Source organism: Rana temporaria, chromosome 5 (genome assembly GCF_905171775.1).
Source record: "Rana temporaria chromosome 5, aRanTem1.1, whole genome shotgun sequence".
Classification (NCBI taxonomy): Eukaryota; Metazoa; Chordata; class Amphibia; order Anura; family Ranidae; genus Rana; species Rana temporaria.
This window is the reverse complement of record NC_053493.1, coordinates 344,163,406-344,190,074: the sequence shown is the minus strand read 5'-3', so window position 1 is coordinate 344,190,074 and position 26,669 is coordinate 344,163,406. Positions and strand designations below refer to the sequence as shown.

General features: G+C 43.1%; 1 protein-coding gene across 1 annotated transcript in view; it reads right to left on the bottom strand.

Moving 5' to 3' along the window:
- Nucleotides 1-26,669, bottom strand: part of LOC120941176 (polyamine-modulated factor 1-binding protein 1-like) — a 512,202-nt gene that overhangs the window by 245,966 nt on the left and 239,567 nt on the right. The window contains exon 18 of the mRNA XM_040354465.1: nt 21,443-21,604. Coding sequence (XP_040210399.1) covers nt 21,443-21,604 — 162 coding nt within the window. The remainder of the gene's footprint in view (nt 1-21,442; nt 21,605-26,669) is intronic.

The window sequence follows — 26,669 nt, the reverse complement described above, 5'->3', positions numbered from 1 at the left end:
AAAAAATAATAAACAGTGAAAGTAAATATATAATCACAATAAATATGAAGATTAGTAAAATTACAAAGAAAATTAAATAGAAATATCAATATGATATGGGTATGGGATTGTAAGCCCTGCCCTTAATGACAGAATGACAGGGGGAGCCCAGTATGGAGGCCCCGGGGTCCGGCGAGGAACAAGTCACGTGGATAGAAGAAAGAAAGTCACCGCTCCAGGTGGGTCTACTATACGGTCACACACTGTTACAGGATTCCAAGGGTGCTGGCGGTGCACTAGGCAAGCATAAAAGATAGATGAAGGATGGATGGCCGCACTCCAAAAACCGTACAGGTTGTCTTTTATTAAATGAACAGCAAATACATCACCAGATCAAAACAACAGGAACAGGGGAACAGCTGACATTTCACACAAAATCAGTGCTTATTCATGGCTCACGTCACGTGGATAGATGAAATACACAATATACCATAATGGTGCAACACAGAGAATGTGAAAAGTGCTCCGAGTGCCAAATGGTGATATGATCAAAATTGAAGAAATGGAGCATACAATCAGGGAAATGGTAATTTCCTATCTGATTGAATATTGTGTGGAGGGCAGTTCGCTTTAGGGCGCGTACACACGGTCGGACAAAACCGATGAGAATGGACTGAGGTTCAGTTTCATCGGTCCAAACCGACCGTGTGTATAGCCCATCGCTCTGTTGTCCTTCGGTCCAAAATTTAAAAACATGCTTTAAAATCGAACTGATGGCCTGCTGCCCGATCGGTCCAAACCGATGGTTAGTACATAAATCATTGGTTCAAAACCCGCGCATGCTCAGAATCAAGTCAACGCATGCTTGGAAGCATTGAACTTCGTTTTATTCAGCACGTTGTGTGTTTGACGTCACCGCGTTCTGACCCGATCGGTTTTTGGAATGATGGTGTGTACGCACATCAGACCATAAGGCCACATCAGCGGTGAACCGATGGAAATGGCCCGTTGGACCATTCTCATCGGTTTGGAACGACCGTGTGTACGCGGCCTAAGTGTTCGCCACGGGGTCCGTCCAGGCCACATCCCTAGAATCCACGGTGGGCTACCCGATGAGTCATAATGTACAGAAATGATAAAAATTACAATAAAGTAAATATGAATACAAAAAGAGGCCACCTCACCAAGACATAGATTGGAGATGTAAAAGAGATTATGTTTTATTGTTACTTAGTTTTATTGCTTTTGCTTTGCAGGTATGTCATTCTACTATTATGTTGTACCGTTATTGTGTTTTATTGTTAACCATAGTTTGCTTTGTAGGTACGCCATTCAGCTGCAGCACTGATTTATTTATTTTGACAGTTTGCTCTCACTATACATAAATCCGTGACCCCAGCGCTGTAAGAGGTGATTTCACCACCACAATTAAAAAACAGCATATATGCCGAAGCATGGGGGCAGGGGTGGATATTAGGGGCGGATTGCCCCTATGCTTCGGCATATATTTTTTACTCTTTTTTTGCACTGATTGCAAAAAAAGGTTGTTTTATTGATACTGCAATTTATTGTTAGCATTGTTTGCTTTACAGGTACACCATTCAGCTGCAGCACGGATTTATTTATTTTGACAGCAACATGGTTTTCTTTTACGATACGTAAATCCATGACTCCAGTGCTGTAGGGTTTGATTTCACCACCACAGTTAAAAAAAGAGCATTTATGGCGAAGCATAGGGGCAGGGGTGGACGTATTGTCAGATCACACCTTTGCTTCGGCATATATTTTTATTTACTTTTCTTGGCAGAGATTTCTTCACCCACACAGACTGATGTGAATGGCGGAATAATTTTTTTTTCCCTTCAGCCCATTGTCTCAATGAAAAAAAAGAATAGTGCACGTATATGCCCGCTCTTGGCAGAGATTTCTTAACCATTTAAGCCCCGGACCGGCATTGCGTCACTTTGACAGACAATTGCGCGGTCGTGCGACGTGGCTCCCAAACAAAATTGACATCCTTTTTTTCCCACAAATAGAGCTTTCCTTTGGTGATATTTGATCACCTCTGCGGTTTTTATTTTTTGCGCTATAAACAAAAAATAGAGCGACAGTTTTGAAAAAAATGCAATATTTTTTACTTTTTTCTATAATAAATATATTTTTTCCTCAGTTTAGGCTGATACGTATTCTTCTACCTATTTTACACACGCGCAAAGGCGAATGCAAGCATCAATCTTGTGTTAAGAGTAAACAGCAATTGCACCATGCATGTGAGGCATCAATGCAAATGTCAGATTGAAGACAGCAATTCTACCAGTAGACCTTCTCTGTAAATCTAAAGTGGTAACCTTTTAAAGTCTTTTAAAAATGTATATAGTTTGTTGCTGCTCCACGAGTGTGTGTAATTTTAAAGTGTGTCTTGTTTGAAATCCAAGTACTTGGCATAAGATCATTTTTTTTTTCACAGCGCATTTTGGCCAATATAGTGTGTTTTTGTGCATTCAAATTCAAGTGTTTTTTTTTTCCAAAAAAATGTAGTAAAATAAAAAAAAAAATTGGTGTGCAAATACTTTGTGAAAAAAAAAACACTCACCAGGGCCTCTGCTTTAACCATATAAGACCCGGACCTTTAGGCAGGTAAAGGACCCGGCCAGTTTTTGCGCAGTCATGCGACGTGGCTCCCAAACAAAATTGGCATCCTTTTTTTCCCGCAAATAGAGCTTTATTTTGGAGGTATTTGACCACCTCTGGGGGTTTTTTTTTGCGCTATAAACAAAAATAGAGCGCCAATTTTGAAAAAAAAACAATATATTTTACTTTTTGCTATAATAAATATCCCCCAAAAATATATATACAAATATTTTTTTTTTTCCTCAGTTTAGGCCGATACGTATTCCTCTACCTATTTTTGGTAAAAAAACTTGAAATAAGCAAAAAAAAAATTTTCGTGACTGCGACATTATGGCGGACACTTCGCACAATTTTGACACATTTTTGGGACCATTGTAATTTTCAGAGCAAAAAATGCAATAAAAATGCATTGTTTACTGTGAAAATGACAATTGCAGTTTGGGAGTTAACCACTAGGGGGCGCTGAAGGGGTCAAGTGTGACCTCATCTGTGTTTCTTACTGTAGAGGGGCGGGGCTGGACCTATATTAGGGAACACACGATCAATGACAGCGCCACAGTGAAGAACGGGGAAGCTGTGTTTACACACAGCTCTCCCCGTTCTTCAGCTCCGGAGACCGATCGTGGGACTCCAGCGGCGATCGGGTCCGCTGGTCCAGCGGCCGCATTCACAGAGCTTCGGACCGGGTGGACACTTAAAGAGGACGTACAGGTACGTGATTGTGCCCAGCCGTGCCATTCTGCTGACGTATATCTGCAGGAGTACGTTCAACATATACGTTTTATTATTATTTTTTTGTAATTTTTTTAATCACAAAAAAAAATATTCAATGGGCTCAACATGTCTCTCAGCAGATTCCTTGGGGTGTCTACTTTCCAAAAAGTGGTAATTTGGAGGGGTTTTGTACTGCCCTGCCATTTTAGCACCTCAAGAATTGAGATAGGCGGTCATAAACTAGAAGTTGCGTAAATTCCATTAAACGTACCATAGTTTGTTGATGCTATAACTTTTGCGCAAATAAATATACGCTTATTGAATTTTTTTTTACCCAAGACATGTGGCTGAATACATTTTGGTAAATGCATGGAAATTGAGTTTCAGATTCAAATATTTTTCTGAGCACCAAACAAAAAGTACCAACACTACTAGGTATGTGAGAAATAGAGATTACTATATGAGATCAACAAACAAATGTCTTTATTTTTTGACACAACCAGAAACTTTTGGGGAGTTCTAGGATTAGATTTTATACTATTTTTAATTACTGGTAGGTTAGTGGCAAGGGTTTTAGAATAAAGAATTGTTTTTAATATGTGCCACGTACCAAGTGGGCTTTGCACTAGGATATCATGGGTGTGTGATTTGTATGTAACAGATTTTAGTATTCAATTATAACCTTTTCTAGTTAAACATGTATCGTTATAAGGTGATGCGGATACATTTTTGTTAGAGGATTTGTTAGTGAATTTGTTTTTGTTGAGGTATTTTTTTGAACATGATTGGATGGAACCTAAAAAAAAAACTGAACAATAATCACCAGATGGTGTTTACTTTTGCCATAATACCAATATAAGAGTGTTACTGTAGGAAATGGTTGGCCTTTGTAGGTAAAATGTTTACTATGAGTTATGTAGCTCATAAAACTGCACTTTGAACTTGCTAGAATGAGTTGGTGAAACTGTAATGTGAAGCTGTGTTTAATTAGTTGACTGCTCTGCAGATGGCCCCCTCTCTGGATCCATCATGTTTCCATCAAACCTGACTCACATGGCGCAAACTGCAATTTCAGGGATCATACTGTAATTCTCTTATAATGTCAGTCAACCTGTTCCTCTCGATTCTATCTGACTGTCCTCATAATATAAGAGCAGAACAGGGCATGGATTGAATGGAGAAAATTGCTACCATACCTTAAGGGGGCAGTAAGCAAGTGTGAAGAGTATTGGGATTGAGTGACACAAAGCTATTGTTAAAGTATTACAAGGGATAAAAATATAGTGCCATAAATGCAATTGCAGCCTATACTTCAAACAATAAAAAATTCTAGAGTGAAAACAATAGACACAGGAAGTATACAGTATGTTACAAGATTTGGAGACTAATGACCTACACATTGTAATGTGATTGCCAAGAGAAAAACACAAAAGAAAGATGAACAAGATAATAAGACCCTTCATGTACATACCCAAATGTTTAAATTAGGAGTATCCAGTCAATTAGCTGGATTCAGGTAGATGAGCCTTACGTTAGGCAGGCGTAGCATATCGCATATACGCTACGCCGCCGTAAGCCAGAAAGGCAAGTTCTATATTCACAAAGCACTTGCATCCTAAGTTACGGCGGCGTAGCGTAAATGTGCTAGCCTAAGCGCGCCTAATTCAAAGAGAAGAGGTGGGCGTGTTTTATGCTAATGAATCGTGACCCGACGTGATTGACGTTTTTTTACGAACGGCACATGCGTCGTCCGTGGACATATCCCAGTGTGCATGCTCCAAATTACGCCGCAAAGACTTATTGGTTTCGACGTGAACGTAAATTACGCCCAGCCCCATTCACGGACGACTTACGCAAAGAACGTAAAAAATTAAAAATTTGAAGCGTGTCCGACGTCCATATTTAACATTGGCTGCGCCATCTTTTTGGTGGAATATCTTTAGGCCTGAAAACGGCTTACGTAAACGACTTATCTTAACTGTGACGGCCGGGCTTACGCTCGTGAATAGACGTATCTCGCTGATTTACATATTCTAGGCGTAAATCAGCATACACGCCCCTAGCGGCCAGCGTAAATATGCAGTTAAGATACGACGGCGTAGGAGACTTACGCCGGTCGTATCTTAGCAACATTTAAGCGTATCTCAGTTTGAGCATACGCTTACATTTACAACGGCGCAGATTCAGAGAATCTGGCTAATTATTTCTAAGTAATTGCTAGCCTAGTACTGACCAAAGACATTGCAATTGTCAGGCAAGTTAAACCATTCTAAACCAATTTTCAGTCAAGGTAACCTACTGCAGTACTTTAGAATATTTAACAGTGTTGAGAGAAAAAGCCTAAAATCTTATTTGTGTGTGGCCATCTTTACAGAGGTCCTATATGATTACTATACATTTTACTCATTCATTGCTAAAAGTCAGATAATTTTACTACTGTCAGTTTTTACTTGCCGTGTCCTTTGTAGCCTACAGATTTGGTGAAGTACTGTAGATCATAAATATAGTCTTTAATGAACATTAATGTGGAACTTTACCCTAAAAGGGAAGTTCAGTTTTTACACTTCCTACACACCCTCCTCTCCCACTTTTGGAGGCTTTTTTATTTTTTGGGGGGCTCGGGTAGCCTAGGCTTGAGCAGAATTTCTCTACTCCCCTCCCTTACCCAAAACCTTCTGCTTCACAGGTCCCAGGAGGCTGTGGGTCCATTCATAAAGTGCTGTGCGACTCACGCATGTGCAGTGGATAGCCGGAAGTTATACCGCAAGGAATCACAGCCAACTTTCCATAGTAAACATGTCCGCACTGGGGACCCAGAGACCGAACTTGAAGAACTGGCTTGAGCGAGGACGGCACTCGATCCTTAGACAGGCAAGTGTCCTTTTTTTTCAAAATCAGCAGCTACAATGACTATTATTTTATGTATTTATTTTTTTAAGACTGAAGATCCTCTTAAATGATTTGCAAGTGTTTTCACTAGACTGACTTCTGTGACTTTGTCCTTCAGTTTTTATAAATTACTGTGGAGAAAAATGTTGTAAAAATTGACCAATAATGCTTTGCAAGTGCTGGAATATGTCTGTATGAATTGCACTTATCAAATGTTGATGTCCCATGAGCATACTTTTTTTTTTGTAGAGCTGATTGAAAAAAGCAAGCTTGCTGTATTCTCATAGTTGTATAGGGCCACCAAAATATGAATCACTTTACAAAATATGCTAAATTTAAGTAGAACTATTAGCTGAATTCACAATTCTTCCTTCTATCCAGGCTTGTAAATCCCTACAACTGGGTATGCACTTAGGGTCAGAACGTATGCATGCCATGTATAATGTGTTACAACTATGTGCTGGCACCAATGTAAAATGGGGAATTTATGACAACTAATGTACAAGAAGAAATGTACACGGACTACAAATGTACAGTAGGAATTTACACTGACCACCAGCATTGTGAGCATTTATAATGACCCCAATATACTAATAGGGTGCATTTACACTAACTGCCAAGCTAAAGGGGGACTTCACTAACCAATTAATGTATAGCAAGCTCTTACATTGATTCCCAATGTGCAGGAGGAATTTACACTGACCACCGTTGAAACATGAGCATTTTTCTTGACCACCAATTTCAGGGGCATTTACACTGACCACCAACGAAAAGGATGGGTAAACACCAAGCAGACATTTACACATACCACCAGGGTATTTGGAATGTCAGACTGTCCATGGACCAAAATTGTAAAGAAAGTGAAAAAAAGAAGGAGGGATGCATAGGCCACAAGAGTACTAGTAAGCAGGAGGTATAATAACTTTGCAGTACAGCTGCACGATTCTGGCTAAAATGAGAATCACAATTTTTTTACTTAGAATAAAGATCACGATTCTTGCGGTGTAACATCTTCTTTCTGGACTAGAACATCAATTGCAGAATGTCCAACTCCTGAAATCCACGGTAAAATTGTGGTAAATTTGCGGTTTAATTCGCACCTCACACAGGACAAAAAACTGAACAAATTTGCAGCGCAGCAGTGTGAACCAAGCCTCAGACAGAGGCCTTTAGTTGTACATTAAGAAAGCCTATTCAATTTGAGTTTCTATTATTTTTCTCAATGCAGGGGTTTCATAGTGCACAATGCATTCACATCTATGCATCATGGTGCCCTGAAGAGCATATGTGTATGTTTACACTGTAGACACCAATCAGCCATAACAATATGACCACTGCTTATCTTATTACAATAGCACCTGAAAATAGGTGGGATACAGTATATTAGGCAGCAAGTGAACATGTTGTCCCTGAAGTTGTTGTGTTGAATGAAAAAATGGGCAAGCATAAGGATATAAGCAACTTTGACAAGGCACATTATAGGCAGGGTTATAGATATATATTGGTCAGTGCAACTTCAAACCCGGTCTGCAGAAGTCAGGACCTACCAAAAGAGGTCCAAATAAGGAAAACCTGTAAACTAGTGAGAAGGTCATGTGCAGTCAAGTGTCACTGATGCATGCAGGATGGTTGGCCTGTGTAGTCTGATCTAATGGAAGAGATATTTTTTAAAAATTGATAAAAAAGTTAATGCTGGTTCTGATAGAATGGTGTCAGAACACACAATGCATTGCATTTTGTTATGTCTGTGGCTGTGTGGCCACATACCCTGATGTACTGACAGCCTAACTGATTTCTTCAGACCCTTAAAATGCCAGCACAGTACAAATCCCCCCAAATGTCCCCTCTTTGGAAAGTAGTCTGAGGCATTTAGTAAGAGGCATGGCACGTTTTTTGATGCTGTGTTTTTTTGTCAAAATTCTTGGGAAAATGAAGAAATAAAAAAAAAAAAAAAGTTTCTTTACATACGCATATACGCAGTGTAAGCATATGACTGGTGTGGCAGAGATCAGGTCGAAATACTTCCTGATAAAAAAAAAGAATATTCAAATGTATTTATTTTGTCATTATTATTTTTTAACGTACTCTTCGGCCCCGTACACACCATAGAATCCATCCGCTGAAAAATCCCAGCAGATGGGTTTCAGCGGATAGATCCTATGGTGTGTACACTCCAGCGGATCTGTTTCCGCGGATATTTCTCCCCTGGGATGGATTCCAGCAGATCGAATATTTGCTGACATGCCAAGCAAATCCATCTGCTGGAATCCATCCCAACGGATGGATCCGCTGGTCTGTATAGACTCACCGGATCCATCCGTCCGAAGGGATCCCCCGCATGCGTCGTAATGATTCGACGCATGCGTGGAATTCCTTAATTCGCGCACGTCGCCGCATCATAATCGCGGCGACGGCGCGACACGTCATCGCCAGAGGATTTCGGCGCGGATTTCAATGCGATGGTGTGTACACTCCATCGCATGAAAATCCGCCGAAATCCTTGAGAGGATTTATCCGCGGAAACGGTCCGCTGGACCGTATTCGCGGATAAATTCTCTTGTGTGTATGGGGCCTTAGAGTAGTTCAGTGTCACCATAGTAACACTGTACTACTCTGGGGGTGGTGATCAGGAATTTTTTCAATGTTTTTGAATATTGTTTCAATGATAATCATTGAAACAGTAATATTTTCAACTGTCATGAATGGGTTACATTCATGGCGGCTCTGATTACTAGTAATCTGTGATTGGCTACAGCTAATTACCTGGTACAGGGGGCTGCAATTGCCCCAGATACCATGTGATAGCTGTGGGCCAATCACAACATCATTCTGCAGGAAACACATGACTGAAATTCATTAATAGCAGCTTTGTTAACAATGTAGTGAAGTATTATGATGATTGAATATACATTTATTTAGTCTGGTTTTTAAATTGTATAAAAATGCATTACTGGGTTATTGCTCTTCAGGAGGTAGGTCTTTTGACCCCTATACAAAAATGTATGCAGTTTTTTATATTGTGTAATACAAATATGCTGTGATTTTCAATGCAGATTACTGTCCCCAATTTTTTCTGAAGAAGCAGCATTGACCTGAGAAATATGTTTCATTTTTGATATCCAGATACTTACCTGAACAAAATAATGGCATGATATACTGTGAATGAACCAAATATAGTTGAATATAAGTATTGGAGTATCTGGTGTAGATTGATGTACTTGAAGGTCTTGTGTATGTGGAACAGCATTTAACATGTATGTGTGTGTGTTTTACTTTCAATATTTCTAATTACATAAATAAAAAAATAAAAACATGATTTTACATAATGTTGTTATGACTTTGTGCCTTTAAAGTGTTGTAGTTTTTCTTGGTTAGGGTCCTTCCATATATTTTTTAATACTTGGCCATGTTCCAGTTTATGCTGTTATCATGCCTGCTGCCCCAGGTTTCCTGTTATAGGTTGGCTATATTTTCTTGCTGCATCTTATAGAGCCAACCCTTGCATGCAGGAACTAGAGTTGTGTCTCACTGTGCTGTGTACAACAATAAAAGCACACAGACCCATAGCATAGGGTGGCAGTCACTTTCCTGCTCCTCCTTTCCCCTCCCTTCCCTTCTCCAAGCTAACAGACTGACTCAAGATGACACTGTCCACTTTTAATTTTTTCCTGTGAAAACTGCAATTTAAAGGGGTGGTAAAGGTTTTTTGTTTTTTTCTAAATAGGTTCCTTTAAGCTAGTGCATTGTTGATTCACTTACCTTTTCCTTTGATTTCCCTTCTAAATGTTTTTTTCTTTGTCTGAATTTCTCACTTCCTGCTTCTCCTCAGTAAGCTTGCTCGCCCATCATCAGAGCTGTTCGGGCTGAGGGTTAGTCAGCGTGCTCGTCCCATCCCTGTGTTCACAGTGTCTCCCCGCAGAGATGTAGTCCTAAGGGAGGGGACGAGCACGCCGACTAACCCCCAGCCAGAGCAGCTCGGATGATGGGGGGCAAGCTTACTGAGGAGGAACAGAAAGTGAGAAATTCAGACAAAGAAAAAAATAATATGTTTACGTTTATAACCTTGTTTAAATGTGTATTAGCGAATTGCTTCACTTTTTACATGTGCAAAAAAAAATTTAAAAAAAATACCAGTTACTCACCGGTAGCTGTTTTTCTATGAGTCTTACAGGACGGCACCTTGAGAGTAGACTGGCTTCACCTGACAGGAAACACAATCAAAAAGAGGTTTAAAAACCCCGCCCCTCCCCGTGCACCTCAGTTCGTGATAAAGTAACCACCATAAGAGCACGGGAACCAGTATATGAAAATACAAACCATACAAAGTCATCAGGGTGGGAAATAGGCCTGCCGTCCTGTAAGACTCATAGAAAAACAGCTACCGGTGAGTAACTGGTATTTTCTCGAGTCGTCTTCCAGGACGGCACCTTGAGAGATAAGCAAGTAACCCTCAGGCCTACCTTAGGGCGGGACCACTGCCTGCAGGACTCTTCTGCCAAACGTCAAGTCTTGGGGTGACAGGAGTTCCACTCGGTAGTGTTTTAGAAAGGTATTCTGGCTTGACCACGTTGCTGATCTACAGATTTGTTCCACTGAAACTCCTGCTCTCTCTGCCCAGGAGGTTGCTATAGATCTCGTGGAATGTGCCTTGACTTTAGGTACTGTTTTGCCAGCCTTACTGTATGCTACTGAAATTGCCTGTCTTATCCATCTAGATATAGAGGCTCTAGATCAGGGGTGGGCAATTATTTTTTCGATGGGGCCACATGAGAAACTAAAAATATTTTGGAGGGCCGGGCCAAAAGGCTAAACTCAATACTGCATAAAATCAATTGTATTTCTTTATAAAAAGCAGTAAATATCATTGTTGGACAACTGGTACGAGTACTTGTTATAGACATGGCACAGGAGGGGGACAGAGGCTGGGGACATGGCACAGGAGGGGGACAGAGGCTGGGGACATGGCACTGGAGGGGGACAGAGGCTGGGGACATGGCACAGGAGGGGGACAGAGGCTGGGGACATGGCACAGGAGGGGGACAGAGGCTGGGGACATGACACAGGAGGGGGACAGAGGCTGGGGACATGACACAGGAGGGGGACAGAGGCTGGGGACATGACACAGGAGGGGGACAGAGGCTGGGGACATGACACAGGAGGGGGACAGAGGCTGGGGACATGACACAGGAGGGGGACAGAGGCTGGGGACATGGCACAGGAGGAGGACACAGCATACTGATGATGTCTAGGTAGGATAGCACTTCACACTCTGCTGCTGGACTGAGGAGGACTCACCAGACAAGGCCAGGGCAGTGGCACTGAGGGCAGGCAGCAGGCGTCGCGAGGAGTCCTACTCCAACGAAGAGAGTGGAGACCAGGGTCCACTCCAGGTCCGGGCACCAGCATGGCGGCTGGCCGACTGCTACAGTCAGTCAGTCGGGCGGGCAGAGCAGGCAGGCAGGCGCACTGGTCGGTCTCCGTCTGCCTTCACTCAGTCCACTCCGTCACAGTGGGGGTGCGTCTGCAGTGTGTCCACTACATCTGCTGCTGTGTGCTATCCCGCCGGTGCCGCTCTCCACAGAGTCCACACATTCTACGATGTTCCTCAGTTTCCCCGCGCTGCTCTTTTGAATAGGCTGGCAGCAGTGTTGTTAGCGCGAAAATGCGCTTTGATAATTGGCTGCGTGGCGGGTGGTGGTGGGCTGGGCAGTCAGAGAGGGTGAGGCTATGCATAATGTAGGAGGACTAGACGCTGCCTGCGCTGCGGCTCACATTCCGATCTTTTTACGGGCACATTTCCCTTATTACGGACTTTTACGAACAGGGAAAAAGTGCCTTTTATTTACGTACTGTCCGTAATTCTACGGACGGTTGGCAACACTGCCCGGGGGCCGGATTAAAAGGTCCGCCGGGCCGTATACGGCCCGCGGGCCGTAGTTTGCCCAGGTCTGCTCTAGATGCTTGGCAACCCTTTTTCTTTCCTGAAAAATTGATTAGCAAGTGTGATGAGCGTCTGAACTCGCTCACCCTTTCTAAATAAATTAACAAACAGCGTCTTACATCCAAACAATGAAAGGTTTGTTCTCTTTCATTCTGTGGTTTTGCGCAAAAAGAAGGAAGTATAATTTCTTGTGACCTATGAAACTTCGTTGCCACCTTAGGTAGGTACAGGGGATCCTGACTTAGGACTACCCTGTCTTCAAATAAACGAAAATAAGGCTCTTTGATTGAGAGCGCTTGCATGTCTCCTATTCTTTTGGCCGTGGTGATGGCCAAAAGAAAGGAGAATTTAAATACTAACAGCCTAACCGGAATGCTGTCTATCGGTTCAAACGGAGGTTTGGATAGCTGATCTAGCACCAGGGAGAGGTCCCAAGGGGGAACTCTGGATATCTGTATAGGTGACAACCTATCCCTGGCCGTCAGGAACCTCTTAATAAGAGGATCCAGAGCCAGCCTCTTGTCTAAAAAGTAGGACAAGGCGGCAACCTGTACTCTTAGGGTTCTCGTAGCTAGACCTAGATCTACCCCTTTCTGAAGGAACTCCAAGATAACGGATATTTCGGGTAGTGGAGCTTGTCTTGCCGCGCACCAGCATGAAAACACTCCCCAGGTCTTGGCATAGATCTTCCTGGTAACTACCTTACGACTCGCTAAGAGGGTATCTATTACCTTCTCTGAGCAACCCTTCCGCTGCAGGTTCCACCTCTCAAGTACCAGGCCGTCAGACTGAAAAAGCCTGGCTCTGGATGAAAGATCGGCCCCTGCCGCAGAAGGTCCACCCGGACCGGGAGAGGGAGGGGAGGAAGGACTGACCACTGTTCTAACATTGGAAACCAAGATCTTTTGGGCCACCAGGGAGCGATCAGAATCAGCTTCCCTTGTGAACGACTCAGTTTTTGCAATACCCTCGGGATCAGATTCAGAGGAGGAAAGGCATAGGCTAGGTAAAATGTCCAGGCCTGGGCCAACGCGTCCACACCTTCCGATCCCTGATCCCGGGAGAGGGAGAAGAACCTTTCTATCTTCTTGTTCCTCCTGTGAGCAAAGAGGTCTATTTCTGGGATGCCGAAATGATGACATACCCAATCGAAGACCTCCTGACTTAGTTCCCACTCTCCCTGGAGAATGGGTTGGCGGCTTAGAAAGTCCGCTTCTAGGTTTAGGACTCCCCTGATGTGAACTGCTGACAGGGAGCGAACCCTCTGTTCTGCCCAACCTAGAATTTCTAGGGACAACCTTAGGAGCGAACGGGACTTGGTGCCTCCCTGATGGTTCAGGAACGCCACCGTGGTCGCGTTGTCGGAGAGAATTTGTATTTCCTGGTTCAGGATTCTCTCCTCGAACGCTTCCAAGGCTCTTCCGACCGCTGATAATTCTCGGAAGTTGGAAGACGACTCCCTTTGGTGTCGATCCCAGGAACCCTGGGCCTGTAGGCCCGCCATGTGGGCTCCCCATCCCCAGGAGCTGGCATCCGTGGTTATCCTGAGGGGGTTTGACTGGTTCCACTGAAGGCCTCTTCCCAAGTTCCGAGGAATGAGCCACCACTCGAGTGTTCTTTACCGACTCTGGAATGGAGACCCTGGAGTCTAGGGATGTTTCCTTCCCGTCCCAGGAGGAGAGGAGGAAGGCCTGTAGTGGCCTGTAGTGAAGCTGGGCCCACGGAACTGCCGGGATGCATGAGGTCATAAGTCCCAACAATCTCATGATCTCCCTGAGTGAAATATCTGCTGTTCCCCTGACAGACCTGACCACTGAGATGAGTCTCTGGACCTTGTCTACTGGTAGGAGAAGCTTTTTCTCTAAGGAATCTATTAAGAATCCCAGATAGATCTTTCTCTGTTCTGGGAGGAGAGAAGATTTTTCTCTGTTTATAATCCATCCTAAGGATTCCAGTGTAGTCAGGACGGTGGTCAGGTCCGTGAGAAGAAGTGCTCGACTGGGATTGAACAGCAGCAGATCGTCGAGGTAGGGAACAAGGGAGATGCCCTTCAGATGTAGAAAGGCGACCACCTCTGCTAGCACCTTCGTGAAAACTCTTGGGCTGGAGGCAAGCCCAAAGGGAAGAGCAGTGAATTGCCAGTGTTGGATCCCCTGAGGGGAAACAATGGCGAATCTCAGGAATCTTTGATGGTCCTGGTAAATGGGGACATGGAGGTAGGCGTCCTTCAGGTCTATGGTTATCATAAATACCCCTTCTAAAAGAAGTCCTTTGAGACTGTAAATGTTCTCCATGCGGAACCTCTTGTAGAGGAGATAAGTATTCAGGGGTTTTAAGTTGATGATTAGACGGAATTTTCCCGAGGGTTTTGGTACTACGAAGATGTGAGAGTACACCCCCTGACCCTGTTGGTCTACCGGAACTGGGACTATGACCCCCTGTTGTGCTAGGTCTGACACCTTCCCTAGAAGGCTTGCCGCTTTGAGGGGATTTTGGGGTAAATGAGTGAGGAGGAAAATTGGTGGGGGAAGATGGCGGAATTCCAATCTGTAGCCTTCCTTCACTATCTGCAAAATATGAGGACTCCGTGTTATGCTTTCCCAAGCTGGAAGAAATCGGGAGAGCCTTCCCCCGACTCTCGAGTCACTTGGAGTCTTTCCCAGCGGGTTTAGGATCAGGGAAAAGGATTCCCCCTTTTGGTTTATCCTTTCCTGTGATCCACCTCCTATTAAAGGCCGCTCTTCGGTCTGAAGGTCGGTTTTTATTCTGGGGGCCTCGAAAAAATCTCCTCCTATTTTGTTTAGGTTTGGGCGGGAACCGTTTACCCTTTTCTGAGGCCCTAGTTAGAGCCTGGTCTAAACCTGTCCCAAAGAGGAGGGATCCCTCAAAGGGCAGGGCACAGAGACGGGATTTGGAGGCCAAATCTCCTTCCCATGTTTTGAGCCATAGTGCCCTTCTTGAGGCGTTAATAAGAGCGCCCGTTTTAGCAGAGGCTCGAGCGGACTCAATTGATGCGTCTGCTAGATAAGCGACAGCGCTACCTATGACTCTAAGGGAATCTCGGATATCCTTAAACTTTGAAGTCTGCGGGATATGTTCCAACATCCTGGATAGCCAGGTATCCGTATTTCTGGCAATGCAGGATGAGGCCAGGGCGGGCCCAAGGGCTGCCGCATTAGCCTCCCAGGCCCTGCGAAGGGAGGTCTCTGCCCGTCTGTCTAGTGAATCTTTTAAATTCCCAGCATCCTCAAAGGAAAGGTCAGACTGTCTAGACAGTTGAGCTAGGGAAGCGTCTAGTTTAGGGACTTTGAAAAATTTGTTTTCTAGTTCCTCTTTAAAGGGACAGCGCCTTTTCCAGGTTTTGTACCTAAGTAACTTCTTTTCAGGTTCTGCCCACTCTCTTAGAACTAAGTCCTGAAGAGATTGGTGAACTGGGATAACCTTTGGCTGGGGTTTAGCCAAACCCTGGTACATCTTATCCTGTGCTGACACTAGTTCGGCCGGCTGCTGAATCCCCTCAGAGGTATAGATAACTGTCAGTAAACCACCCATGTCATTTGCTGAAAAAATGAATTTGCCTGATCTAGCATCTTCATCCTCCTCATCTGTCTGGCTATCAATGAGACCCTCTTCCTGAGCCTCTGAATCCTCAGAGTCTGACAGAAGAACGTCCCTAGCCCTCAATAATTTTGGAGCCGAGGTGGATAAGCTTTCCTGTGAGGAGGGTCCAGCTGCTAGGGGATCAGGTCCTTTGGGTTTTAAGACTTCCTTAAACTCCTTTAATGTGGAAAGCATCTCTGACTGAACCGTCAGGAATTCTTTCATTATTAGCGAAGTTTCCTTCCCTGTGAGTTTTTGAATGCACTTGGCACACAAAAGCTTGGAATAATCTGTGGCTAGCTTAATGCTACAATTCCCACATCTTTTAGCTTTAGATGTATGTTTAGCAGAAACACTAGAAGCCTCCCCCTGGGCAATAACCTCTTCCCCTGAAAGTAAAAGACAGAGGCTTTAATCAAAAAGGGAGTAGGGGAAGGGAAGGGGGGTGTGTGGGGAATAAGGACCCAGTCCAAGTGCCCCAATGAGGTTTTTTAGAGGTAGACTCACCCCTGGTGGCTTCCTCTGCAGCAGTGGTTAGTGCCTGGCGGTCCTCACGCTCCATGGCACCGTCGAATCGGGCGCCACTCTCTCCCCTGCTGCGCTCCGTGTGTGTGTGTGCTAACGCCGATGGCGGCCGCCATTTTGGTGAAGACCGGAACCGGAAGTACGTCATCACCCTGCGCCGCCATCGATGCAGCGTCGAATGCTGGCTCCATCGAGAAACGAGCCTGGGAGAACAGCAGCCGATTCCACAGCACGGAGATGCATCTTTACCCGGCCCAGCAGGTAGGAAGACGCTCGGGAGAGAGGGATTCCAGCCACCTAGGTGTTCTGAGATAGCCACTATCCCAGATACACCTAGCCGGGGGGGGGTTTCCAAACATGGTTTTTCCTTCAGCTCCCTCCCCCCCCTTCTATACAGGGAGACCCTCTGGACAGGCAATAGCCTCACTGAGCTCAAGGCCTCCCAGGACCCATGGCTCACCTTCCAAGAGGGGGACCACCAGCCCCAGGCCTTAGGTCTTTTTGGAAAAACAAAAAAACGTTTCGCTGGGGGAAACACAATCATGAACTGAGGTGCACGGGGAGGGGCGGGGTTTTTAAACCTCTTTTTGATTGTGTTTCCTGTCAGGTGAAGCCAGTCTACTCTCAAGGTGCCGTCCTGGAAGACGACTCGAGAAAATTGTATATATAGTTTATAATTAGTGAAAAAAAAGTGTAAAATGATAGTACTCCCTCAAGAGTGTCAGCAAATTACAACAGCGCTAACCAAATATGTGTGCATATTCTACTAAATATAAACACTGTCACAAACCATATACAATAGTGTCAAACCATATATAATAAGTGAAAATTAATCACAAACTGTGAGAATGTTCATAAACACCCGTGATAATACAGAAACGTGAGTTTAGGAGCACTGAATGTGCAAAACAAATCTTTAAAAATCAAAAAATGGATAATAAATGAAAGTTCATGTGATCAAGGATCCTGCGATCTTCAAGAGCTTTCACCACACCCGATAGTGATCTGTGATTCCTTCTCCATCAAAATGGACACTCACCAGACCAATATGCCTCACACTCTCGTGTTTTGGCAAATAGGCTAATAGAGATGTTTCCAGTTGGTACAGATGAATAAACAATGTAACCTTCAAAAGCTCCACATGGATTGTAGGAAGAAACAAAGAAGTACAAAGAGTGTGATACCGCAAAAGGTTTAATAGCACACCAAATTAAAACTTCAAAAGTTACACTCACAAACAAAACTTGTAAAACAGCAATGTGTCACATCCATCAACTCCTTCAAAAAATTTCAACTGGTGAGAAGTGGTCACGGCGGACCCCCGATCAGCAAGAAAAAAGATATCCTCCTACTCACGGTGCCGTGGAACACTGTCAGGTAGCACTGCAAATCCAAACTTGGTTCAAACTTTAAAGCACTCGGCATCCAAACAGGTCACGTTTATTTGCAGAGATAGACTGTGTGGCCAAAACCCGACATGTTTCGTTATTACAACTTATTCAGATGAATAAGTTTGTTATATCCTCTGTGTTGAGAGGGACACAAGACTCTGGGCTGGTACAATGGATGTTTATTCAGTACATGCTGTACCCTGGAACATGCATCTCAGGACATTACAGGTTATCTCTTTCTACATGTGCTCTCTCTAAGATGGCTACTATACCCCTTGACCCTTGTCATCACTGCTGGGTGGAGCCAGCCTTAAAGTGCCAGTACATGTGAAACCCTTCAGGTATAACAAAGTTGTAATAACGAAACATGTCGGGTTTTGGCCACACAGTCTATCTCTGCGAATACACGTGACCTGTTTGGATGCAGAGTGCTTTAAAGTTTGAACCAAGTTTGGATTTGCAGTGCTACCTGACAGTGTTCCACGGCACCGTGAGTAGGAGGATATCATAGTTTATAATTACAAATATGTCATAAAAAGTCCAAAACAACTCCAGAAATCTTTTTGAATGATTCTGCCCCAAACACCATGTGAAAAATAAAATCTGTGTTCCAGATAAAGGTGACAACAAATTGCGCTCACCAGATGGCTCTGGCCAGCAAGTGACCATAAAGCATGAAGTTACTCCTCAATCCCTGGAAACCATTCAACGATCTCCTCCCAAACGATCGTCCAGTGTCTGCAGGCGGGGGGCTTATTAGAATCTGGATGCCCCCTTTAACAAGGGGTCCCCCAGATCCTGGACCCCCTCTATGTGAATGGGTATCGGGTACATTGTACCCCTACCCATTCACCCAAAAAGTATAAAAAAAACACAAGAGAGTTTTTGACAAATCCTTTATTAAAAAAAAAATCGATCGTCAATCATGGCACCCAACAGATCCAAAAAATAGCAACAAAAAAACCTCCGCCTCGATGGGAGGGCTCCCACCGACTGCTATTTGTTCGCTTTGCCAGGTGTTATAGGATGGGCCACCCAGTGACATAACCGGGTGACCCCGCCTCCTTGTGAGATCATAGGGGGTGAGGCCATCGGGTGGTCTCACCTTTGCCTATAAAAGAATTGTCAAAGTGTACAGAGCTCATACAGCGGGAGTCCTCCCATGGAGGCGGAGCATTTTGATTGTTTTTAATTTTTTGGGTCCGTCGGGCACCGTGATTGATGATGCACATCGTGGGAGAATTATTTATTTTTTAAATAAAGGATTTTTCAAAAACTGTCTCTTGTAGTTGGTATTTTTCTATACTTTTTGGGTGAATGGGTAGGGGTACAATGTACCCAGTACCCATTCACATAAGGGGGGCTTGTTAAAGAGGGATTCCCGATTCTGATAAGCCCCCTGCCCGCAGACCCCGTTAACCACCGGCTATCAACATGGGGGCAAGGTGCTTAGGGGGCACCCCAAAGCACCCTCCCAATGTTGAGGGTATGTGGCCTGGTATGGTTCAGAAGTAGGAGTGCTTGCTCGTCCCCACTCACCTATCCTTACCTCCAGGTTGCATGCTCGGATAAGTGTCTGGTATGGATTTTGGGGGGGGGGGCCCACACCAATGTTTTTTTTTAATGTTGGTGTGGAGTTCCCCTTAATATGTATGCCAGACCCAAAGGGCCTGGTATGGATTTTGTGATGACCCCACTTCATTTTTTTTTTTTTTGGCGTTCTGTTTCCCTTAAAATCCATACCAGACCCCAAGGGCCTGGCATGGACTGGGGGGGACCTCATGCCGTTTTTTTACACATTCTTTTTCCTAATAGCCAATGCCATCACAGCATGAGCATGGTTGTTTCCATAATATTAATGGGTCATTTGCAAAACATTATTGCATACTATTAAATACATCAAACACTAGTAAATGTATTTTCCAGGTATGATTGTGCTTATTCCAATAGGCTGGTAGTCAACACTTCTACCTTAAAAGACACAGGCCTTGAAGGACTCATGGGTTCAAATCCTAAAAGATACTAAAAGATTGCATTGAATTCTGCAGCATATGCTGAAAATAGGCATATGCCAGTTAGCCAATGCACTTTAGTTCTGTTGATTCTATTATATTTACTCTTCATATGCATGCAATGGTATGTACTGTAAGTATTCAATAATTTTATGGTGTGGGATTCCAAACATCACACACCGGTTACCGGGCAGTTTACATTTGTTGTTTGTTTATTTTAATTTGATTGTGCACTAGAAAAATAAACACAAAAAAAATGAAAACTAAACACAAGTGTTGGGATATAGGTTGGCTGGGATTTTAACTCATAACTTGAGTGCTTTGGAGATATCTGAGCAGACCAAGTCAATGTGCCAAGTACACTGAGACCTGCATAATAGCGTAGTATGATTAAAGAATGAACATAAATAATTATAGTTTTATATTCACCTAAATAAAAAATAAACATAGAACAAATAGGTAACCTAAATGTTCAATACATGTAACTTTACAGAATAGCAGACATTACTCTGCAATACTCATTCATAACTGCATTTGTTAGCAAAAGAAGAAAAAAAATAGGAATACCAATTGCAATATACATCAATAGATGCACACGATGTAGAGCACATCTCACATAAAAATGTTTTCTTCACATACATGGATCCTGGTTGCCATGCAGTGCTATATAATAACTTGGTAGCAATTGGCACTTGCAGATCCGAGGAATCAGCGATTAGCACAGATTCTGAATTTACTAAGGCATGTTCGCCGCTAATAGCACAAATTTTCATTCACACGTTCGCCTAGCTAAATATTTAATTGCCTGAAACGGTGCGCTATTACATGTAGAGTGCCCAGTACTTCCCGGAAATCTTAGTAAAATCAGCCCCTGAGGTTTTAATACCATTTTAAATTGGTGTGCATTTGGATCAAATACTAAATAAAATAAATTGCGTTTAGAACAGTCACTGCTGACTGTTTGCATTACAAAAGTAATAACGTGAACCAAATATAATGAACATAAATACCTTAGTAACCCTATACAATTATCAAATTTTCATACCAGAAACCAAAGACAGGGTCAGCCAGACACCATGGGTGCCATATGGTAAACTGACAATTACACAGCATTACACAAAATTAACCCAGGAAAGGATCCTGCCTCTTTGCACGCTAATTACTAACATGTTTTGGTTATGGATGAAAAAGACGTGCAGAAGGTACATTTTAGGAAATTACCACAAGTCACTTCTCATTTTTCATGTGATTAACTGTGCTTCTCTGTCTTCCATTATAATATTACCATTATTTTAGGTTTGAAAACTTTACTTATTAAACCATGATTCTGTACAAAAATACAGTATGATCTGAAACCACAGCAGGTCATAAGTTAAAAGAAAAGTGTTTTCACTTTACAAAACAGTTATAATTACAAGTCATTAAAGCCTCAATATCAGTTGAAAAGGCAATGGAAACTTGATGCCTCTGCACCCAGAACATCCCTTTTAAGACTAAGCACCGCAACTCTTGGAAAAAAATCAAAAAAGCGTTTGACGCTGCAGGAGGGAAATGTAATCTTAATCATTTCAGTCAAGAGACACTGTCCTCATATTCAAACACTACCCCACTATGTTTTAGTCTATTAATTAGATAACAGATGGAAGAGCACATAGCAGTATGGGTAGAAAAACCTACTTGTTTGAACTATATAGACAGAGAAAGTGCTTTAAAGTAACTGAGATGCTAAGATTGCAACCATATGTTTAAATCTGAGTTACCTCCTCCTTGGTACTTTGGGTTATATCCTGAAGGTTATTTGTATCAGCATTGGCCTGTTCCAGTTTTAACCTGGAAAATTTCTCTGTTATTTTCTTATTCTGTTGACGAAGGTAGTTGACTTCAGAGGTGATTGCAGAGTTCTCTTTGTTTTTTTCATTTAGCTAAAAGTCAAAACATACAGTGTTATTGGAACCATTGTATAATGTCTAAAATCATTATGTTTTAATCGGCCTGTGGTAGGCCTCAACTTCATGAATTTAGCTAGTAGACACACCTTCCAATAAGATCAGAGATGCCAAGGTTGTAGCACTGCACACAGGTCACATATTGCAATGGTACCACAGCAGGCAGTTAGTGGGCATTGAAAGTAGATCTAAACACAATTATTAAAATCTTATATATGTCTAATATGCTAATGCAATTTGAAAAGTTGTTTTCAATCTCTAGAAATCTGAAGCTTTCGAATGCCAAGGAAGTTCCTTGTTTAAACGTTTTAAATACTGAGGCTGTATTTACACCTGAGCGTTTTCAGCTTGTAAAATGCTCGTAAAATGCTCATCTCAAAAGTTCCAAAAAACCCAACAAGCAAAATCCCTGTTCACATCTGAGCATTCCGTCGCCTGAAGCAAAATGCCTGAAGCTCAGAAAAAGTACATGAGCTTGTTTTTAGGCAGATTACAGGCTTTTTACATTGGTGACCTTTGGACCTCAAAACACCTGTACAAAAGCTCTGCAAAAACTCTCCAAAAATGGCAAAAAATCCTGTCAGAAAAACGCCCTAAAAAACACCTGAAAACAATACCCTCAGGTGTGAATGCAACCTTACTGTATTGGGGTGACAAATATCCCCAAATGTGCTCCTGCAAGGTTACCCAGTTTTACGAGTCTTTGATGGAGACTAGCAGCTGTGCCAACTTATACCATGCAGGTTTACTCCACAGTTGTCACTATTAGGTCAGACCAGAGCAATGATGTGCAGGAGGCGATGAAGCCAGTGCATGTAGACAGAAAGAGAATGTAACGTTGCTGAAAGAGATACACCGATCAGCCATAGCATTAGGACCACTGACAGGTAAATTGAATAACATTGATCAAATTGTTACAACGGCAGCCGAACATCAGTGGGATAGATTAGGCAGCAAATAAACATGTCCATGTAGTTGTGTTGAAAGCAGAAAAAAATGGGTAAGCGTAAGGATTTGAGCAACTTTGACAAGGGCCAAATTGTAATGGCCAGATGACTGGGTCTGAACAGCTCCAAACCTGCATCTCTTGTGGGATGTTCCTGGTCTGCAGGGGGCAGGACCTAGCAAAAGCAGTATATGGAAGTAAAACAGGTGAACCGGCAAAAGGGTCATGGCCAGCCAAGGCTCACTGATGCATATGGGGAGCAAAGACTGGCCTCTGTAGTCTGATCCAATAAAAAAGCTACTGTAGGTCATGTTGCTGAAAAAGTTAATTTTCATTCGAATAGAAAGGTGTCAGAACAGCATTGCAGCTTTGCAGTGTATGGGGCTAGACCGGTCAGAGTGTCCATGCTGACCCATGTTCACAGCCAAAAGCACCTGCAATGCACACAAGAACATCAGAACTGGATCACAGAGCAATAAAAAAGCGGTCTGGTGAATCATGTTTTCTTTTACATCGTGTGGCTGGCCAGGTGTGTGTGCGTCTCTTACCTGTGGAAGAAATGGCACCAGGATGTAACATGGGAAGAAGGCAAATTTGCAGGGGCTCAAAGGATCTGCTCCCTGTTTGATTACAAATACTACAGCATACCTTCAGAGGTCTAGTGGAGTCCATAATGTTATGGTGGGAGGTCATAATTGTTACGGCTGATCGGTGTAAGCAGCACTGAGATTGAGACAAGGTTTAAAAAAAAGGAGGAAAACTATTTAATGGAAAAATTAAAACAAAATGTCTAAACATTTAAGGTTTAGATCTACCTTAAAGCAAAATTATACCCCATTACTACGAGACCATACAAACTTTAACATGATAGTGTAATTTCACAAGTCATTTTCACTCTGTTTAAATCTGCAACTTTGATTAACATAATGACTTTGTGATCCTGCCATGAAGGTCCTTGGTAAGGCTATTCCTCTGATGAGTTGACAACGGTCTCCCAAATGTGTTCCTGAATTATCACACTGTTACATGAGTCCCCGGTGGAGACTAAAAGCATTCATACCTATAAAAACATTGTGTAAGCACGATCTACCATTGTAACTACCGTGTTTCCCCGAAAATAAGCCCGGGTCTTATATTAATTATGCCAACAAAAGACACAGTAGGGCTTATTTTCGGGGTAGGTCTTACCATGTAATGTGCTGTCTTCTCTCCCCCTCTCCCTCCCTGCCAGGAATCCCCAGTGTGAACTGCGTTAAAATGCTTGTAAAATCCTCTAATCCACTCTATTACAGTATTATATAATGTACAATGTGTGCGTTTCTGTAATATAATTGTGCCAAATACTTTTGTTATAGTGCCGCTCTGCACTTCTGTTACCCACCGGAGCTCTCTTCCCCGCAATTATATTACAGAAACACACACATTGTACATTATAAACTACTGTAATAGAGTGGATTATAGGATTTTACAAGCATTTTTAACTAGGGCTTATTTTCGGGGTAGGGCTTATATTGCAGCCCTCCTGGAAAATAACGCTAGGTCTTATTTTCAGGGTAGGTCTTATTTTTGGGGAAACAGGGTATCAAGAAGCCTGTCCAGAACAAACCGATGCTGAAGTGCATACATACATGTTTATAAACAGTCTCCCCTTTTAGAGCCATCAGCAGACACTGCAGATGGTGGCTCTTAGGCTAGTTCACACCTGAATCACACAGAGCATGCTCCACATTTTGGATACATAGACTGGACAGAATGAGGGAGAATTATAATCCCTGTTTTTTGCCATCCATTTCCCATTGGGGAGATTTCCCTTCACCTACTATCGCATAGCCAAAACAGGAATTGATAGGAAATCCCTCCAAAGTGAAGGAATCCTGAGGTGTGACCTGAAGCAGTGTCTCTATTGGAAGATTTCCCCCTCTATTCTTGTTCTGGAATCAACCCTAAAATTTGGATTTTCTTTTACTTTCGTTGGTAATGGTAAAGCGGAGAATAGAGAGGGTGAATCTCCCTAAAGGGGGCACAGACGGCAGTAAGAACCTGACAAATTCTAATGCTTCTCTACTCTATTCAAACTAAAGAAAACTATTTTGTTATACTTTAAAGGATAAGTTCACTTTTTTTACTATTATTAATGTACAGGATTTATATAGTGCTGACAGTTTACACAGCGCTTTACAACATAAGGGCAGACAGTACAATTACAATACAGTGTAATACAGTAGGAATCAGAAAAACTTGCTTGTTTGAGCTTACAATCTATAAAAAAAAAAAAAAAAAAAAAAAAATGCACATCTTTTTGCAGGTAAAAAAAAAAATGTGTATTTTTTTTTTATTATTGGGAGTCTGGAAAGCATTGCACCAATCATCAGCAGATTGTGGGTGCAATGTAGGGTCTTGCAGACTGTGTGTATAATCTGTTGTAATTCATTGAGAGCTGCAAGCCTTGTAGTATCCCATTCACAGAACACTGTGAATGAATGACGCAGCTGCCAAGGAAGAACCCCACACAGCCACTTTCTTTTCAGATTGTGACAGAGAGTGGGGGAACAGGATACCCTTCTGCCTGTTACAACGGGGTGTCGAAGGGGGGGGGGGTGCAGGGGCCAGAGGATTTGTAACATGTTACACCCTGAATATGGGTGTAAACATCAATACTGAACCTATCTGAACCGCTTCAGCCACGGACCATTTTGATGGTCAAAGGCCAATTTTTGCGATTCGGCACTGTGTCGCTTTAACTAACAATTGTGCGGCTATGCGATGTGGCGCCCAAACAAAATGTACATCCTTTTTTACGTAACTTTTTGCTATAATAAATATCCCCCACAAAATATATAATTTTTTTTCCACAGTTTAGGCCGATAAGTATTTTTCTACATATTTTTGTTTAAAAAAAAAAAATGCAATAAAGCGTTTAATGATTGGTTTGCGCAAAAGTTATAGGGCCAGATTCACAGTGGAGATACGACGGCGTATCTGCTGATACACCGTCGTATCTCTGTTTCTATCTATGCGACTGATTCATAGAATCAGTTACGCATAGATAGCCAGAAGATCCGACAGGTGTAATTGTTTTACACTGTCGGATCTTAGGATGCAGTACCGCGGCCACCGCTGGGGGGAGTTTGCGTCGTAAACCAGCGTCGGGTATGCAAATTAGGAGTTACGGCGATTCACGACGGATTTTCGCGTTTGCTACGTCGCCGCTAGTCTAGTTTCCCGTCGCAAAGTTAGTCGTCATTTTAGGTGCCCTAACTTTAGTCAGCAAGCGTATTGCTGTCTAAAGTATGGCCGTTGTTCCCGCGTCGAAATTTAAAAATCAACGTCGTTTGCGTAAGCCGTCCGGGAATACGGAATTACGCTACGCGTGTCGCCGTTCGAAAAAATTACGTCACGGCGCGCAATGCACGACAGGAGTTTGGAAACGGAGCATGCGCGGTAGGTCTGGCGCGGGAGCGCGCCTAATTTAAATGGCACACGCCCATTTAAATTGGCCCGCCTTGCGCCAGAGGCCGCCGGCGTAGGTTTTCATCACAAGTGCTTGGTGAATCAGGCACTTGCGATGAAAAATTGCGGCGTGTAACGTATCTACGATACGTTACGCCGCCGCTCTTCTATGTGAATCTGGCCCATAGAGTCTACAAAATAGGGGATAGTTTTATGGCATTTTTATTAATATATTTTTTTACTAGTTATGGCGGCAATCATCAATTTTTGTCGTGACTGCGACATTATGGCGGACACATCGGACACTTTTGACACCATTTTGGGACCAATGTCATTTTTACAGTGACCAGTGCTATAAAAATGCACTGGTTACTGTAAAAATGACACTGGCAGTAAAGGGGTTAACCACTAGGTGACGCTGTAGGGGTTAAGTGTTCCCTAGGGAGTGATTCTTACTGTTAGGGGGCGTGGCTACTAGTGACACGTCACTGATGACCGTTCCCGATCACGGGGAACAGTCATCAGTGACAGTGTCACTAGGCAGAATAGGGGAATGCCTCGTTTACAAAAGCATTCCCCTGTTCTGCCCATGCCGACAGCAATTGCAGGCCTCCTGGGAACATCGAGTTCCCCGGACCAGCGGCC